The 19,803-nt window shown below is 29.9% G+C and overlaps 1 protein-coding gene and 1 long non-coding RNA gene across 2 annotated transcripts; both read right to left on the bottom strand.

Moving 5' to 3' along the window:
* Positions 1 to 10,931: 10,931 nt before the first annotated feature.
* On the bottom strand, positions 10,932 to 15,176 carry LOC126908371 (uncharacterized). Its single transcript, XR_007704758.1, has 2 exons — positions 13,070 to 15,176; positions 10,932 to 11,275 (listed from the first exon to the last, which is right to left on the bottom strand). It is a non-coding gene; the product is annotated as an uncharacterized LOC126908371 (long non-coding RNA).
* Positions 15,177 to 17,313: 2,137 nt separating this feature from the next.
* Positions 17,314 to 18,189, bottom strand: LOC126908367 (uncharacterized). The gene is made up of 2 exons (XM_050690368.1): positions 17,852 to 18,189; positions 17,314 to 17,760 (listed from the first exon to the last, which is right to left on the bottom strand). The coding sequence occupies exons 1-2, from the start codon at positions 17,917 to 17,919 to the stop codon at positions 17,439 to 17,441; spliced, it is 390 nt and encodes a 129-aa protein (XP_050546325.1). The 5' UTR covers positions 17,920 to 18,189; the 3' UTR covers positions 17,314 to 17,438.
* Between the last annotated feature and the right edge of the window lie 1,614 nt (positions 18,190 to 19,803).

Raw genomic sequence — 19,803 nt, 5'->3', positions numbered from 1 at the left:
GTATATAAGTTGCATATAATGTAAAATACACGGCGTTCATCATCTGAACGTATAATATATTTTACTCTACCGCATGACTAATGACTCGCATTATCCCCGAACCCAACCATATGTATAGTCACCGTTTTAACAATAGACGATAATCTTTAACAATAATGACAGCAAAATGTGATCAGTATTGATACATCAAAATAAAAAAAATAATGATTGTTTAGATATATCAATATTTTTAGAAAATCATAGTGTTAGTATATATACATATTTCTACATATAAGTGTCAGTATTTCCGGAAGACTTTCAAAAACTAAGTTGAAAAAGTTCTACTTCCTACATGCATTTTTAAGTTTTGAGTTCATCTGTATTAAGGGAAATAGTTCGATTTAAAAAAAAAAGTATGTAAAAAAATGACAGAGGTATATAAATATTATTTCTCATAAAAAAATTATATTAATCTATGCATGTTTCGAAAAGTTATAGAAATATAAAGTTAAAAATCTAAATTATAAAATCGAGAAATTTAACAGAAAAATAGCATACGGTAGCAATTTTCACCATGAAGACAAAATAAAGTCCGAAATTTTTTTTCCATAATAAAGTATATTTCATTAGCTTTAATTACGATACATATAAAAGTGTCAGTATTTCCAAAACACTTTCAAAAGTTAATTTTTTGTGAAAAATTTGTCATTTTTTGCCCCCCTGTGGGCAGGTAAAGAGTTAAATTTATATAAAAAATAACACAAAAACCGTGCTTAATTTTACGCTGTGTAACCGATAACCGCAAATAGTCAAACCACTTCCGACACACTCATCAAGTTCCTGACAACCCGAGAGAGTTTCAACCGACGCCGTCACTTCTAGACACAGGTGAAGGTTAATGGCGAAAACGGTCTATGAAAACCAGTTGTCAGCTGTCAACATCACACCTTATCGACCGGATCAAACATTTATCTTTTTTACAATCCCTCATACTCATATACTGAGAAATATTATTAAAAACAACAAATAGCTACTCTTATATAAAACAGCTTAAATGCTCCTCTTTCTTTTTGAAACACTATTTATAATATTTAAATTCAGCGACCTTAAATACATATCTTATCCTATATACAATGTATTCGGTTATAATACTCAGAAAATGAATTTTGGCCAAATTTAACTTAGTATTTTTTATCAAATTAACAAGATTTTAATATTTTGAGTAAAATGACAATTTTTTATTTTCTTCTGTTTTACAATAATATGAGTTTATTAAAAAAGTCTTATCCACTAAAACAGTAATAAAAATGATATCAAATGAAAGGAAATTACCTAAGGTTTCAGTATAAAAAAAAACCCAGCACAGTGGGGACGTGGCATAGTAAGTAAAGAAACTGGTCAATTGTTAAAAACAATAGAAACCCGTTTCCTCACTTACTGAACACCTATACAGACTACATATAGTCTTAAAATATACATTGAAGTCATCTTCTTGACACCTTATGACATGCATCGTTCAAATATCGCTTAGATTTTTCGGCACATCGTCATCCAAATACGATATCAGAAACTAGTTAATTAATTTGATCTCATGCATTATTCATATTTTTCCTTTTTGTGTGTTATACTATACCGACGCTGTCGTCCGAATAATATTCTGAAACGTATACTATTAGCGAGGGCTGAAATCGTGTGCGTGCGACAGTTCAGCTGCGATCTTGTGTTTGGGTTTTGGACAACCGGCAGCGTCTATATGTTTTATGAACTATTAAATATATATCAATGGTTTTTTTTTTTATTAAACCTATTGAGAGTATTTAATGTATTTTAGAATAATATCCCGATAAATTTACTGATCTATATATAATAACCAAGAATTAAAACTTCATCTCCCAAATTTGAAAGATTATATGACAAAAGACAATATGGATTTTTCCATATTGACTATGTTATTTAAAAGATATGTAATAACGACTAGCTCGGCATCGTTAAAGTACATGACTGTCACCTTTTATGAATATCACAAAACTAAATTAAAATTAATCCTCATTAGTACTCTCATGACATCTTTAACTTGGCACCAAAAATAAATGCGGGCAAAAAACCGCTCTCGCGTGAATATTAGGCATAGACGTAGTTTTCTATTCGCGACTAAACAGCTTCGTGTGTAACCAACTTAATAAATTAAATCACATTCAGTAAATGAATTTATTGCAAGATATTAATATTGGTGTATTCTTAAAAAATGGTATAAAATTATCAAATAAAAATAATTTGATACTATATCTATAGAGTAAAATTTAGCGATGAAAATTAATCAAATATTTTTAATATAACTAAGATTTTGATTAACGAACATAAAACATATATTTTTATGAGCAGTTAATAAACATATAATATTCAGGACTATGAATTATATGCATTTATAAATTTAGAAGCGTCCTAAGATTTTACAACTGTCATAGGATTATAAGTAACGCATACATTTTTTATTTTAGAAAGCGTATGAACCTCTATAATCTCTACCAAAACTGAAGTATCGGCAAAACACTACTATTTTTTAATTAATAAAAATTTGAACTGACTGATGGTGTGTTCGAATTAACTTAACAATATGTGTAAAATGCATATAATTCATAGCTCTGATAATATTAATAAATAAAATGGGTGCTGGTGGTGAGGATGCGACTTTAATTAATTTTAGTAGGGGGTGCGATCGTCCTGTCGTCCAAGCAACGAGCCTTCACTGATATCAAATATAGTAACAATTTTTTTTCCTCGTGGTTTGCTCGGACCGGTGTTAGTGATTACAACAATTATAATGCAATGCTTACAGTGTATTCAACTCTGGAGGGACGAATCAGTTTCAACAGAAGTCACTGCTGAATGTCGTAGTATGGTGCCCAATAATGACAATGAATAAATTTTGTTTTCCAAGATATGTTAAATTAGAATCGTTAAATTACAACTATACGGTTTAGCCTATTGAAGCGCATGAAAAACGTATTTACATTAGAAGCCCGGGCGAAAACTGTTAAGAAATGGTACATTTATTATGAGAGAAGTGCAAGGTCACGCCTATAAAAACGATATCACTACCTAACTTGAATTTTGTAGAGTGCTATTATTAACACGTTTGGCCAGCCTTTTAGTGCCGAAGTTGAAATGTAAAATTGATCGGCGATTTTATTCAATTTTGACCAATTCAGACATAACCCTCGCTTGGATTTCATCTCCATCTGCTAAATGGAAAATATTAGTGGCGCATCGTGTTGATGAAATCCAAGACAACATAGTTCTCAATGAGAAGTTTTACGTCCGCTCGGAAGAAAGTTTTAATTTCATCGTAGTTGTATTCCAAAAGATCTACGTATCAACACGATGCGATAGATTGTTCCTCCTTGGTTGAAGGAGTATGAGAGCTGATCGAAGTCATGAATATAATATGGCAATATGAAAACATACCAGAAGCCAAAAATACATATGAAACGATAATTACAACGGTAGCATGTGTAGTAGACGATAATGTTAGTCATTGTTATCTAGAAGGTCATCACTATTATTCATAATCAGAGTGACAGATCATTGTTTACGATGGCGATACAAAGTGAAACGGTCAATAGGTGATAATAATAATGGGTCCTTAACTTAAATAGACATTTCGAATACGACAATTATCAATATAATTCAATATAAACATTCTCGGCAAGGTTTAAAAGATGTATGATTTAATGTTTATGTGGAATTTAAGAAAAACACAAATAATTTCACGACGATGTTTAATAAAAATATCAATAAGTTCCAAAAAAAAACTAGTAAATTTAGTAGTTGAAGTGGTCCGTCAAATCAAAATTAGTCAGTCAGTCAGGTAGTGTTTTCGGTGTGGGAGAAATCATGATCATTGTACGTGTCCAGCAAAAGAAATGTTTTTCATGTGGGACCTTGGGTCATACCTCAAATTCAAAAATTTGTAAAGTCAAAATAAAAGGTAAATGTATTGATTTTATTGAATCGGGCTGATATTAATAATGTAAATGTAAGTTCCCTGAGTTGTGAACCTTTAATAATAAATATTAAAATTAATGGTGTTCTGTTAAATTTTGAAATAGATATTGGCGCGTTTGTTACTATTATTCCAAAAAAAGTGTTTATTCAAAAGTTAAGAAATAAATATGTCTGGAGTTGAAACCTATATGTTTAAATTCGGTTAATAATATTGAAATAGAAGTGTTAGATCAATCCTTGGTTGATGTAGAGTTGGTAGGTAAAGTGGTAAAACTCAATTACTGACTAATGACAGTGTTAGTAAGTGTTTATTAGGTAGGAATTGGTTAAATATACTTTCTCCTGATTGGAGGAAAATGTTCATTAGTGTGAGGAGTGAGGCAAATCAAGGAGAAAATCAGTTACTTATAAGCAGAATAGAGGATAAAAATAAAATTGTTGATGAAATTAAAAGAAATTTTCCGTATGTCATTCCTAATAATAATAATATGGATGATAGTATTATTGGGTATGAAGTAAATTTAACTTTAAAAGATAACTGTGTTCCAAGATTTCATAGAGCATATTAATTACCACATGCGCTTAGATCAAAAGTAGAAGATGAATTAAGCCGTTTAGAACATAAATATATAATTACTAAAGTGGAAAGTAGTGAGTGGTCATTACCCATAGTGGTAGTACCAAAAAATAATACTAAGATTCGTTTGTGTTGATTGAAAGGCTACTGTAAATCCAGCTTCAAAAGTGGACCAATACCCACTTCCTAGAGTTGATGAGGTATTCAATGAGCTATGTAATTGTAAAGTGTTTACTGTGGTGGATCTATCAGATGCTTATATGCAGCTAAAAGTTGCAACTGGTAGTCGCGCGATGCTAACGATTAACACACATAAAGGCCTGCATCAATATAATAGGTTATGCTATGGTATTGCGTCAGCACCGGCTAAATTTCAAGCAACAATGAAAAATTTATTGTTAGGTATTCCTAATGTACAAGTATATTTGGACGATATCATTATTGGTGGTAATAATGAACAAAATTGTCGTGAAACGGTAAACCAAGTATTTCAACGGTTAAATGCACATGGAGTAAAAGTTAATTTTAGTAGATGTCAATGGTATTGTACTAGTGTGGAATTTTTAGGTCATATTATAGATGGAGATGGTCTACCATCTCAACCCAACCTAAGTAAAAATAAATTAGATGCAATAATGAACGCACCTAAACCTAGTGTTATAGTGCAATGAAAGTCTTTTGTAGGATTAATAAATTATTATAATAAGTTCATTCCAATGCCCTCAATTTGTTAGCTCCGTTATATGAATTGACAAAAATTAATACTAGTTGGGAATGGTCAACAGACTGTGAAGAAGCATTTCACCAGGCTAAAGTAGCTTTATGTAGTAGTCAGTTGTTAGTTCCATTTAACGCTAAGCTTCCCTTAGTTTCAACCCCCGATAGTAGTACTTATGAAGTTGGTGCAGTAATTAGTCACATAATCGATTATGAGGAGAAACCGAATGCGTTTGCGACGAACACGCTATCCAAAAGTCAATAAAATTTTTCACAAATGTAATAAACCAAAAATAAAATAAAGTAAAGTAAAGGAAGATATAGTAATATAGAATAAGGGTAATATTGTTTGGAATGTTAAATTTTTTTAAATTAATTAATTCATTATTAATGATTTCTATTATCATTTCATTAATGGTTTGTTACACAATAGATTTTTGGATGTTCGAAAGCATAGATTAAATTGTACATGCCTTACGTCCTATATAATGCAATAATATTTCAAGTAATCCAATGTTGATTCTGGTACTAAAAGCACTACGTATACAATTTACATTATACGTCATATAGTCAATAAATTATTACAAAAATGATTCAAATTTTAAATAATACTATTAAACTACAAAAAATCTATGACTGATTTTACTTGTAATAGGATTCTAAACACTCTATATTTTATTAGAAATATAATTTATAATTTGTTCTTATTAATTTTTTACGTTTGTTGAATAAGTATTTTTTCTTTTTTTTTTGAGAGAATATATTTTATTGAGAGATCGACATCAATATTTCTTAAATCTTCCCCTGGCCTGGCCAAAACAAGATTCAAAAATTGTGGTGGTCAATGTATCCCGGTGCTAGCGCCTTGAAAAGATGCGGTACAATAATCACCAAGATAAAAGAAATAAATATAGTTTAAAAAAACTAAAAAAACACGCTTTTAAAGCAAATCGAACTAAAAAATTTAAAATAATTTTTAAAATAAGCTTAAAACAATAATGAACGAAAAATACTAGTATTATTGTGATAAAAGCGTCGGGCGCTGAATATACAAAAAAATATGACACAAAGCACCCACGCTTTTATCACAATAATACTAGTATTTTTCGTTCATTATTGTTTTAAGCTTATTTTAAAAATTATTTTAAATTTTTTAGTTCGATTTGCTTTAAAAGCGTGTTTTTTTAGTTTTTTAAACTATATTTATTTTTTACTTTTTTGTTTCATATATTATGATAGTAGTTACTATCAATATCACGATTGTTACGGGTAACGGGAAATCAGGGTTCGATTCCGGGTAGGATGTCTGAGAAACGGCTACCACATCCAAGGAAAGCAGCAGGCGCGTAAATTTCCCCCTCCCAGAACATGGAGGTAGTGACGAAAAATGACGATACTGGATTCATCCTTTGTAATCGGAATGAATGAGTTCTATATCTCTAAATAAGAATAAAGTGTGTTAATATATATTTTTAATAGTAATTAGAATATATATACATGTAAAGCGACTTAAGTACGTAAACGTATCATGCATTAGGTACAGTCGTGTTTTGTGGGCGAGCGGGTCGGACTAGAGATGTGTCGTTCGCGAACGAACGGATCAAAATAGTGAACGAAATGATTCAGATCGCCGAACCATAATGATCCGGATCCCCCAAAAACTAATTTTTTCCCGTATAAATCACCTGAACCGATTTGATCGCTTACCAAATATCAATGATAACATGATAACATATTCATCATATGTCATTTGTTTATACGACACATCCCTAATCCGAATCGCGAATTATACATGCGATTCGCGAATCGAGAACCGCAAAAGAATCAAAACTATACTGAATGTTCCATTCAATTGACTCAAAATATCTTTTAGATTGCGAACGGGTCTTTGAACCGGATCTTCTAGTTGACCTGATTCGAATGAACCATAATTCCCATCTCTAGGTCGGACTAACGTTATACCTGAGGTATAAACGGCGGTAGGAATATATACGTAAGCCGTATGCACGCGGATAATAATGGTCAGTCAAAATAAAAATTTGTTTATATATATATAATATTGATGACACGCACGTATGTACGGGTACGATAACCAATAATAAATTTTTACAGGAATAGTATTGCCGGCGTGTGATGAGCGAGGCGTGGAGTGGGGTGAATGCGTTATGACAGTCTAGTCTAGACGACGGAATATGCGATAACGCGTGGCGTTTGGACAGTTACAAATATACATAAATACATACATACATACATACAGGTGAAACTAATATAAGCGTGTTAAAAATTAGAAATATCTTCATAAATTTCTTTGAGCTATCCGCCGGCACAATGCTCGTTAAAACAAAAACATAAAGCTCAATGACTAACTACCCAGTAAGTATAGAGTTGCAATACACTTAGTCCAATAAATTAATTTAAGTCTCAGTTTTAACTGAGAAAATTGTGACCTTTAGCTCTGTCCGACGGCACGATGTTCGTTAAAACAAAGACATTAAGATCAATCATTAACCAAACCCAACGAGCTCACAATAGATTTTTATTATTAAATAAAAATTTAAAGTTGGGATAGATTTATTATTAAAATAAATTAATCAAAAAAAACCACGCACAAGGGGCCGCGGCACAGTGATGACGTGGCATAGTTGGATCAAGTATAATGATATCTGTCAGTGATTAAAATCACTATTAAAAAAAAGCTACAATGCAAATCTTTAGATAGTGTTTAATTTTAAAAAATTGGTGGATTATTCCATAAGTTACATGATCAGCTGTATTCTTATTAACATAAAGTATGTCGAATGAAAAAGGGATTATTTTATTGTATGGATCCATATACTTTTCAAAAAGTTATAGCATTATAAAGTTAAAAATGAAAAAAATAAAATCGAGAATTTTCACACAAAAAATGGAATTCAATAGCCATTTTCACCACGAAGACAAAATAAAGTCCAAAATTTTTTTTCTTAATAATAAAGTACATTACATTAGCTTTAATTGAAGATATATATATATAAATGTCAGTATTTCCGGAACACTTTCAAAAATTAAGTTGAAAAAGTTGTCATTTTGAATCCCCTCTGTGGGCAGGTTTGTAATTTTTTTGGAGATTTCCTCCATTTACGGGGAACGAGGGAAATTTTTTCAATTTTTGAGGATAATGACTTACGACTAGATACAAATTGTGATCTTTTGACGTATATTTGAAAGAAATCGGTTCGGTGAGAGCTGAGAAAAAATGGTAACTACACAAAAAAAAAAACGGTAGCATAGTGGGGTCGAGGCACAGTGTGGACGAGGCATAGATGGGACAAGTATAAATGATATCTGACAGTGATTAAAATCATTATCATAAGAATCGCTTCGATGCAAATCTGTAGATAGTGTTTCATTTAGAGAAATTGGTGAAATATTTTAAAAGCAACATCAACTCTTATTTCTTTAATTATATCCTGATTAGTAGTTCTTTGATTTTAAAATATAATATATGAATAAATACTAATTATAGTTTTTAAATTTAGTATGAAATTGTGAGGCCAGCTATGATGTATGGTTCATAGTGTTGGGCGGTTGATAAGAAAGTAGAGCAGAGAATAAGTGTAGCAGAGATGAGAATGCTTAGTTGGATGAGTGGAGTGACTAGAGAAGATAGGATAAGGAACGAGCATATAAGAGGAAGTATAGGTGTTGCGTCAATCGTGGATAAGATGACAGAAAATAGACTTAGATTGTTTAGTCATGGTATGAGGAAAGAAGAATCGAAAGCTGTAAGAACAGTTATAGAAATGAATGTTGAAGGAAGAAGAGATAGAGGAAGACCAAAAAAGAGATGGAGGGATGCTATTGAATGCGATTTGAGGAGTAGAATTCCTTGTGTAGAAGATGTGGGAGATCGTGTCAAGTGGAAGCTTAAGATAAGGGTGGCCGACCCCAAGTAGTTGGGATTAAGGCAAAGAAAAAGAAAAATATTACCAGATATTCCGGTGGCAATTGACATAATATGATTGTTATTTCGGAATGTACAATTTAGCGTTTAGTTGGGTTTAAATAATATAGCGTCAAATCAATTACCTACTCTATCGGTTGTATCTCAATATACACTACACTTTAATGATACAATAAATAAATAAACTCACACATACACACATATGCATTTATAACATTGTGTCTAATGTAAGTATAACATGATAAAAAGTAACCGTAAAATGAAAAAAATGGAATATAAATTTTATTACTCATATTAAATGTAATGTAACTCNGGAAAATAAATTTTAGTACTCATATTAAATGTAATGTAACTCGAAAAATATTTGTTTAAATGAAAAAATATAAGATAATTTTTTTGTTTAAAATTGTCTTTTAAACAACTTTTGTACGAAACTTTTTTTGTAAGTTAAATATTTTTTGAAAATATTAAAAACATCGCGATGTTTTCAAATGTACAATTAGACTATTTCTATCACTTTTAAGTTTTAATATTATTAAAAAATAGTATTTACATATAAAAAAAAAATAAAGAACAAAAAAAATTGTTTTAATTAATACTGATTTTGATTATTAATATGTTAAAAATATGGAAAATGACATATTTAACCTATTTTTTTAATCGTTTAAAGTTGAATGTTAATAAAGTAAATGTTTATAATAAAAAAAATTGTGAGGCGACGCGGGACGCCTGGTAGATGTGAAACATCTTGTTAACATTTTATACATTTTTTTTCATAGACGGATAGATTACAACAAGATATGGCCCCGAGTAGCAATTCGAGTTCATACTGGGTTCATTTAATATAGTAACAACGGTGCTGAACTCAGTTCAAAACCCGTTCACAGCACGGTTCAAAATGAGATTTGAATACGGATTTTAACATGGGGTGAACCGAGTTCTACAAAAGTTCAGTAAGAGTTCAAAGACCGTCCCTCGGTTCAACTATAAAACCCTCGATAACAGTTCAATAATCGTTCATTAGTTCAATAAAAGCAAGCTCTACGACGATTCATTAAGCGTTCATTAGTTCATTAGCAGTTACGGTATTTAAAATTAAATTTATAGGTTTTGTAAATATTCAAACATTTTATAATTTTAAAATAATAAATTGTATTACTATATACACAATGTATAAAATAAAATATATTATATGTAAATATAAAATAAAATAGTTAACCTTCGAATTTTAGGTTTATTTTATATTAAATGATAATTAGTAAACAATTCATTCATACAATTTGATTATAATTAATATAAATTAATAACAATAGTTAATTTTAAATAAAAATAATGATGTTAGCAATGTCAGCCATTTATTTACTGTAACTCAGTTTGATTTATTGTTGTACAATATATATCAAAAAAATCCAATAAAAATTTTTTATCATAATAAGTTAATCACTAAGGTGTTATACAGTTTAGACAAGAAATATATAGTTAATATTAGTACAGAAAATTGTGAAATTGCAATAGTTGATATAACAAAAAATATTACTGTGGTTATAAAAACAATTAGTAATTTTAATTTAATTTCCATGAAATTGAATAAAAGAAAATCATTGCCATAAGTACAACAAAAGAAGTAAAACATATAAGTAGCATTCAATAAGATGGCATAAGATTACCATGTTTTTTTTTTACTGTTTTTATTTTGTTTCCTAAATGCTATATTTTGTTTTCACTATTAATAAAAAAACTGTGAAATAATCTAAGTGAATAAATTTTAAAAATCATTTACAAAAAAATGAAATGTTGATTGAATAATAAAAAAAAAAAAGGATTTTATTGCTGTGATGCTTTATTACCAGAATGCTTTAAAATATTAGCTATTATTTTGTTAAATGTTCTTTCGTGTTCAGGTATTATGATTTAGCCAGACATAGCATCTATTTGGTGTTGTCACAAAAACTAAAATTTGAGGCCATTTCTCTTGTCATACAAAAATCAAATGCTGTTCTCGTATATGCACTGAAACTTTTAATGGTACCCACTTTAAGCAACAAAACATTTTTCTGGAAAGAAAAAAAAAACAATAACTCATCAATTATAATAAATTAAATTATATATATATATATATATAAAAATAATAATATTATTATTATTATTTTTATGAATATACAATGTTACAATTATAGATCAATCATTATTAAAATAGTTGGTATCTTACCAGTATTAATATAGGCTCTAGTAATTGTATCCCAAATGATATAAATAAGAAGGGAAGATAAGAATACTTCAATAGAACAACCTTTCAAGTTAAATAAAACATGCTCCCAAAGAATAATTTTATTTAAAATAATATACCTATAAAAAATTAATAAATTATATAAAAATAATTAACAACTATGCTTTGGGTATAAAAAATTTTATAATTTACTATTATATAATAGTAAATATATTATATTTATTATTTTTTATTATTTTAAATAAAAATATTTTAATACAATAGAGTATAAAGTTTTAAAGTTATTTCATAAATGTCAATAGATATTTATTCAGATTTCTGGAGAAGAAAGAATATAGGGAGTTCAAATATTTTTGTGTAAATGATAAATTATTATTAGTTATTGCACTTCCGGTTAATATGAACTCAATGTTCAAAAATGTTTATTGAGTTATATCAATTTACAATTAAGCGCCAACACATAAAGTTCAGTTAATAAACTATACAGAAATTAACCTTTTAGTGTTACAGTATTCAAATGTTTGATCAAGTACATGGCTATGCTTTGTAAAATATTTATTATACTTATAAAAAAGACATATTTTTTAAATATTGGAAATTAAAAAAGCATGATATCCATCAACATTTATTTATTGTAACTATTTGATATAGTGAAGTAAAATTAACATGATATTTCATAAGAAGTATTTTATTTTGGTTATTATTTAAGTTATAAAATAATTGTGTTTTGGATATTGGGTATTTTAGACAACCTAGGTATATAGATTTCTGTTTTGGGAAACTACTGTGAATAGTTTTATTTATATCTTAAAATTATTTAGGCTACATGTAAGCCTGTTCCTCATAGATTAAAATGTGCCTTTTATAGGTTGATTTGTATAAAAATCTTGTTGATTTAATGGTATAAAGGTTACAAATAATTACAAAAATGAGTCTGATGAAAATCTTGTTTAATGTAAAACCCTGTTAATTGTTAAACGGTGAAAACCTTTATACTTTTCATTTATTTAAAATTTGAATTATTGAAATATAATTTTCATTCAAATAGATGCAATTCTTTTTAACTTAAAATGTTTGATAAATTTAAATTATTGAGTAGTACAATAGAGGGATTTTCATTAAAAATCAACAGTTTTTTAAGAGATGGTATTTCAATGTATACAATTTTGAGAAATATATAAAATGCACCATTTTAAATATTAAAATACAGAAGTAATTTGTATCACATGTATCAATAAATAAGAAGATCTAAAATAAGCTAGAGCTGACCCCAAATAGTTGGGATAAAGGCTTAGGATATGATGATAACGACAATGATATATGATTAAAAACATTTTAAGCTCATGGAAAATCTTGAGGTATCTGTTAATAACTTCATAACAACATAACTAACGATAGTACTTTATTAAAATAAATAATTTTGCATTATAATTATAATTAATCATAATACAAAATGTGAAAATTTAATATATAATTTACCACTTGTATCTATTACAATTACAATAAATGTAGTTACTAAAATGTATGATTATCTTTTAAAAAAATAATATATGCTATTATTAAAATTAATTAAAATAACTATTTATTATTTTAGTCCTAAATTTAAATTAAATGTACTTACATTTTATTGAACTTTTCAGTTAAATATATATGTGAGAGTGAACAGGGATAAAGAGCAGTCTTGACAAGTTATCTAGTCGCTGTGAAAATGGCGAATGTCTCAAAACATAATTTGTAAAGAGAGTAAAACGATCGTTGATAATTTGAAAAAATGTCACAGTAAAAATTAAATAACAAATAAAAATCGCGCGAACTAAAGCTGTTGGTCAACGGTTACTGACACGTCTGGTTATTCCGCCAAAAGTTCGTATGTTAAATTTGCGCTATAGTCTCAATGAAAATAATTTATAACTATTATTTTAAAGTTTTTTTATTAATGTACTAATCAAGGTATAATATGTCTAATAACAATATAAGTGAATAAAACTATTTGAATGGCTATAACCGTTACAACGATTCTTTCATTATAATGAAAGAACTTTGATGAATCCGTACAATTATTTTGAACATTGAACGGTCCCAGCACTTATTAAAAATTGTTCGGTTATTTATTGAACGCTGAACTTTCCTAGAACTTTTAAAAAATTACACGGTTCATTTTTGAACATTGAACTCTCCCAGCACTCGTGGGTCGCTTGAACCGACCGTGAACCAAAATAATGCTACTCGGGGCATATTGATTTCGTATGGCAAACATCCTGTATCTATCACAGACATTTTGTGTAATTTTTGTCTCATACTTGCTTCCTGCTCATGATTAGAACAACCTGAAATAATATCTATTGCAATCGAAGTTATTTTATTTTCAGTTTGTAAAGCTAATATATTATATGCGTTAACTGAGGCATTAACATGGAATAATCGTACACCACTTGGACACCGCCGTGAAACTTCTTCTTTTGTAAAAAATCTAGACTCGATTACGCCCAATTCATCATCATTTAAAATAATACCACTACCAATTTTTGTGAGAATAGAAGAAAACATTTCGTTATCTTGACGCATTATTTGAGATAGTTCGTAGAATTTTAATCCTCGCCAAAGTAAGGGTCCAACCATCCGTTGTTTTGACTGCTTATAGATTGGAGTTGCACGAACTGGAAGTAATTGTCGCAAATCTCCAATCAAAATAATGTCTAGGCCACCAAAATTTTTATCAAAATTCCCAGTTATTTGTTTTAATCTTGCGTCTATCTAGTTTAAGAGCTCGCCACCTATCATACTGATTTCGTCAATCATTAAAACTTTGACATATTTAAATAAGCATCGATATTATTGTGCTGTTTCTATTGACAATGGTATTAGTTTTGATAACGATATTTTCAATGCAGTATGAACAGTGGTTCCATTAATGGCTACAGAAGTTTTACCAGTCGAAGCACACGTAATGTATGAATTGCAGAACCCATCGTTATCAGAAAATCTATTATATATTTCCATTATCAATGTTATCACAAATGTTTTTCCGCATCCAGCTGGCCCAGTAAAAAATAATTGTAGAGGTGACTTCTCTTCGGATAAATTGTGATGAATGACGTGTAAAAGTAAGTCTTTTTGTTTTTCATTAGCGCTTCTCATGAGCTCGCAAAAACGATCATTGCTCATGATATTTTCTCGTCTTCTGGTTATTGCTCCTAAGTTATCAAGCGTAGCTATACGTAAATCTTCATTTACTAAAGTATTCGGATTTCTGTACAATTCTTCAAAGGGATTTGGCTCTGGAAATCTTGTACCAAAGTCTCGAATTTCTGATTCGTCCATCCATCAGCTCATCCTCATCCTCATGACATAATTGTCGGCATATATCAATTGTTTTTTGAATATCAATATTTGACTCAAATTCTTTTCTTTTTTTTTAAATTTCGCTTTCGTGTGTTACGTCGCTATTTAGGGGTTGAGCCTAAATGCCCGTCGACAGTATTCTAAGGGACCAACGGGGGATAGCTGGCTAGGCTATATCTACCTTAGGTACTGAAGTTTCCTATTTAATTTATATTCCCTTAGAGGAACTACCAAGGGTCGCACTACAATATATATATATATAACACTTTAGGTTAACATCGATATAAATATATATTTATTAAGCAATTGAAATATTAAATAGATAATACAACCTGCTGGACACCTAGAGATGATATAATCCAACAGGGAGCTGACGGCGACACACACACACANCAGGGAGCTGACAGCGACACACACACACAATATACGGGGTAGCAAAGTTAATTTAATTATCAGACAAAAAGTAGTGATCGCGAAGATGGTAAAATGTCAACTATCATAGGGATATCTTATTATGGCAAATTGGCTGTGAATTGCAAAAAGTGTTTATGTGTGCAGTCCGCCCTCCTGTTAGTATTGTTGTATGTCACTGTGTTAATTATATATATATATATATATATATATATATACCTATTAAAAGGTACAATGATGTTATGGGAGGCAGAGATATGGGCACATGCAAATGTGATCGTATCTCGTGTTCATCGTATATTGTTGTGAATTTTATATCTGCTAATATTTCTGTGTCTTCATTTCTAAATGGTATATGTAAAGTAACCATTTCTCTTCTATACTCATTCTAATCATGAGTCATATCATAATTTTTGTAACGAATAACATGAGTGTGCTGCTTTGTGACGTACTCTCCTTTTCTATTTTTAGTATATTTTGAAATAAACTGTGCTAAAGAAATTTCTTCCAATATTTCTGGGCGTTTTTGATACTTATCGTGCCAATCTTCCTTCTAAATATCAGTTGAATCATCATCAAGTTCATCTATTTGTTTTTGTGTTTTTTTTATCCTCTGCCGTTCAATCTGCCAACAAGTGTTAATATACTTAACCGCTACTGATGAATTAGACATTGGTAACCTTAGAAGATACCAAGCCGCTTCTTGACTCGAGTTATTTCAACAATGTCAAATTCTGGATTCTCATTCATAACTTCTATTATTTTGCGTTGCAAATTGCTAATGCCTCTGTTGGTCTTATTTACATATTCGACGACATATGCTGCACAAGAATATTCTTCGGTAATTATCTGGAAATCCATATTTGACTTTAATACATTAAAAACAAATGGATTAAAAGTATTATGCCATTTTTCTGATGGATGTCGTTTATAAAATATTTTTGGTCTACTAATACCAGCTCTTAGTATATTATTATATTCTTCATCTGATCTGAGATTATTACTTTCATAATAATCATCAATACTGTCATATAGTCATTACTTTCTAAGTTGATTCTTATTTCATTATATCTTTTCAAATGTTCTTTGTAAAGTGGATTACTTTTTTCCATCAGTAATAAAATTATTGTAGATTTACACGGCATAAATGGCGCTTCAAATCGGCACTTTTGTACAGAAGTAAGGCCAATTTTTTTGTAGCATGTAAAAGTGTGCTTATGTGTAAGTAATTTGATATTTCCTGATGCTTCCGACGTTGATACCAACACTAAACTGTTAATCATTTCTATAGCTTGTTTTTGATATTCTCCAAGAATATCTGTTTTCACTGATTCATCAATATTCTGTTGTGTAATGAATGGTGCTTTTTCATTAAAAAATGATTCATCAACTGTTATTTTGTAATGCTGATATAAAGGAGTATTAATCAAATAATTCAACCATTGTTTAACTGATCCGATGCTAATTAAGCCATGAACAAAACTACTTTTATGAATTATTTTCTTTTTGATATGTACGTAAATGCAAAGTTCATCATTAACATTTCTTGGAAGTGACCGGACCATGGTTTCAACAGCAACAGGGACATTGATAATTTGTCCGTATATACCAAATTGTCCTTGAACATGTCTCAATCTTCTTATTTGCATAAAAGGAATTCGAGGTGAGATAAGCCTTTCAGTGATGAAATCTATTTTTGGTAAATGCTGTGGTACTTTTGGATAATGAAATCCATTATACACAGAGAAATTAGGAATGTGATTTTTATCTATTGCTGATATACATCTAGAGCAAATTTTGAGTGCATCCACATTTTTCCCAATGGTTAAAGTGTCAATTATACATCCAGATGCAGATGGTTTCTTCAAATCTTTCTCAAACCAAAGTCGGTCGCAAATTGAACAAGCAAGTCCAAATTCATTATTTTTAAAATTATCGTTGAAATATTTATGAGCTGATTTATGGTATCTAAATTGAGTGTAGTTNTTGTATCTAAATTAAGTGTAGTTATTTAATATTTCTCTTACATTTACAGTTGATTGATCGCTTGAATTTTGCTGAGATACTTCATCCACTTCATGCTGCATTTCTACAAAGCCATCTACACATCGAGAACTTGTATTTATTTCGTTTATTATTGACTCATTGATTATTTCTGTAAATTCAATATTTGGACAATTAGATACTTCTGCAATAATTTCTAAATTTTGTAAACGTCTTCTTCTTTCCGCTTCACGCTACTTCAATTTATCCTTGTTTTGCTTTCTGTATCTTTGTTGACGTTCTTGTTTCTTTTGGAGAGCATTTATTTTATCATCTTGCTCATTTCTATGAATTGATGCTGTACGTGTTTTTTCCAAACCAGATGAACTTTGGGAAATAACAGATATTGTTTCTTCATCACTCACTTCAATGCTATTAGTGTTTGAAGAAGTAGATGGCCCGGCAGTACTTTGTGAATGTTGTATTCGTTTTCTTCTTTCAGCTTTACGCTGTTTCAATTTCTGCCTATTCTGCTCTCTGTATCGTTTTTGACGTTCAGTTTTACTATTATTTACTCTAAAAAAAATTAATATAAAAATTAAACAAAAGCTAAAATAAAACTTATTGATAAATACAAACTTTAATAATAGAAATATAATCAACTTACAGATGACTTGATAGTGTGTCGTAAAGCGCTTTCTTTTTAGGAGGTTGCTCACTTTCACTGTCACACATTTTTTATTTATCGTTAATAATTTGAAGTGTATGAAAATTAAAATAAAATAAATCACATTTAATCACATTTACATTATATAACAAAAAGTTTATCCAAACAAATCCGATGATGTACGTACAGTACGAATATTATGTAATGTTATCATTACTTCTCGTTTCAACGTAGTGTTATCGAAGGTTCGTTATTTCAGCGCGATTCTTTTCTTTTTAGATAAAACACAGGTTTTGTGTACCGTAATAAACAACACTGTATACTAAATAGGTATCCAAGCTTAGTGTGGCGGTAGAAATTTTGCTTACATTTTGCTGACGCGTCGCCGCGGCAAGCATCGCCACGCCAAAATTTTTTTTACCCCCCGGCTATAGATGTTTCACATTAAAAATTAAACTTTTAGAACATTTTTTTAAACGAATATGCGTTTTCCAAAGAATAAAATGAAAATAAATAAGTAAAAATCAACAAAATCCGTTATAACATATTTTTAAGACTTTTACATGTTTTTTACTGTATGTAGTGTTTTTGTGGGCTATTTATTAAGAAAACTACATTGAAGTTATTATTTTTGAATTTCTTGTAAAATTTTCCTTATTTGAGTTTTTCTTTCATATTTCTAAGTTAAGCAAAAAAAAAGTTATGAGACATAGATCAGTTATTTCTATTAAATTTGCCTCTTCAACTCAACTTAATAGGCCTGGGGGCACGGGTTAACCTTTATGGATCGGACCCTAATTTTGCACAGCTCATTTTTTTGACTATTAAAAAAAAAAATTAAGTGGTAGCGTAAAAAAAATAAAGACATTTGATTTTTGAGGGCCACCCTAATATATATATATATATATATATATATATATATGAAGTACCTTACAAGTACGTCACAAGATAAAGGGGGGTGGCGTTATTTCGCGTAGGACATCGAAGGTAAGATAGAGCGTTCACCGCCTGCGCTCGGTGGTCGACCGCGCTCCAATAGATGGACTTTGCACCCTAGCTAGATAGCGGGGTACTCTAATCAGGCTGGGCTTGCGATGTGATAGGGCGTTTGATGGAAGAGACGAGAAGACCGTGTATTAAACGTATCGCAAAAAATACGGTACTGTGTCAAAACACATAATAGTAAACTTAATACCTTCTCAGCTTCGCATCAAAGCTAAAAACACGACCTATCATGTATGTGCAAATGACAGTCGAAGTTGAACAAAAAATAGGAATTAATTTTACTTTTGGAATAGTTCACCAATTTCTTAATATTAAACACTATCTACAGATTTGCATCGAAGCGTTTCTTATGATAGTGATTTTAATCACTGTCAAATATCATCTATACTTATTCCAAATATGTCACGTTCATACCGTCCCCTAACCCCACTGTGCAACCGTTTTTAGCTTCGATGCGAAGCTGAGAAGGTATTGGTTTTACTAAGATGTGTTTTTTTTGTGCCTGTTACCACTTTTTCTCAGCTCTCACCGAACCGATTTCTTTCAATGATACGTCAAAAGATCAGAAATTGTATTTAGTCAAAGACATTACCCTCAAAAATTGAAAAAAATTCCCTCGTTCCCCGTAAAAGGGGGAAACCTCCAAAAAAATTACGAATTTAAAAATCGCTAATTTTCGAAATTTTTTCAATTTTTTTTACTTAAAAGTGCTATAACTTTTTCAAAAATAAACATATCAATATGATTCTTTTTTGTATAGATGCATAATATCATTACCTTTCATTTGGTATATTTTTTTCATAAAATTAACCCTTAACCTGCCCACAAGGGGGGATTTAAAATGACAACTTTTTCACAAAAAATTAACTTTTTCAACTTAACTTTTGAAAATGTTCCGGAAGGTCTGACACTTTTATATATATCTTAAATTGAAGCTAATGTAATGT

The sequence above is a fragment of the Daktulosphaira vitifoliae genome, unplaced genomic scaffold (genome assembly GCF_025091365.1).
Source record: "Daktulosphaira vitifoliae isolate Bord-2020 unplaced genomic scaffold, ASM2509136v1 Scaffold_5, whole genome shotgun sequence".
NCBI classification, from domain to species: Eukaryota; Metazoa; Arthropoda; class Insecta; order Hemiptera; family Phylloxeridae; genus Daktulosphaira; species Daktulosphaira vitifoliae.
The sequence above is the reverse complement of the archived record's forward strand: the minus strand, read 5'-3'. Positions and strand labels throughout refer to the sequence as shown.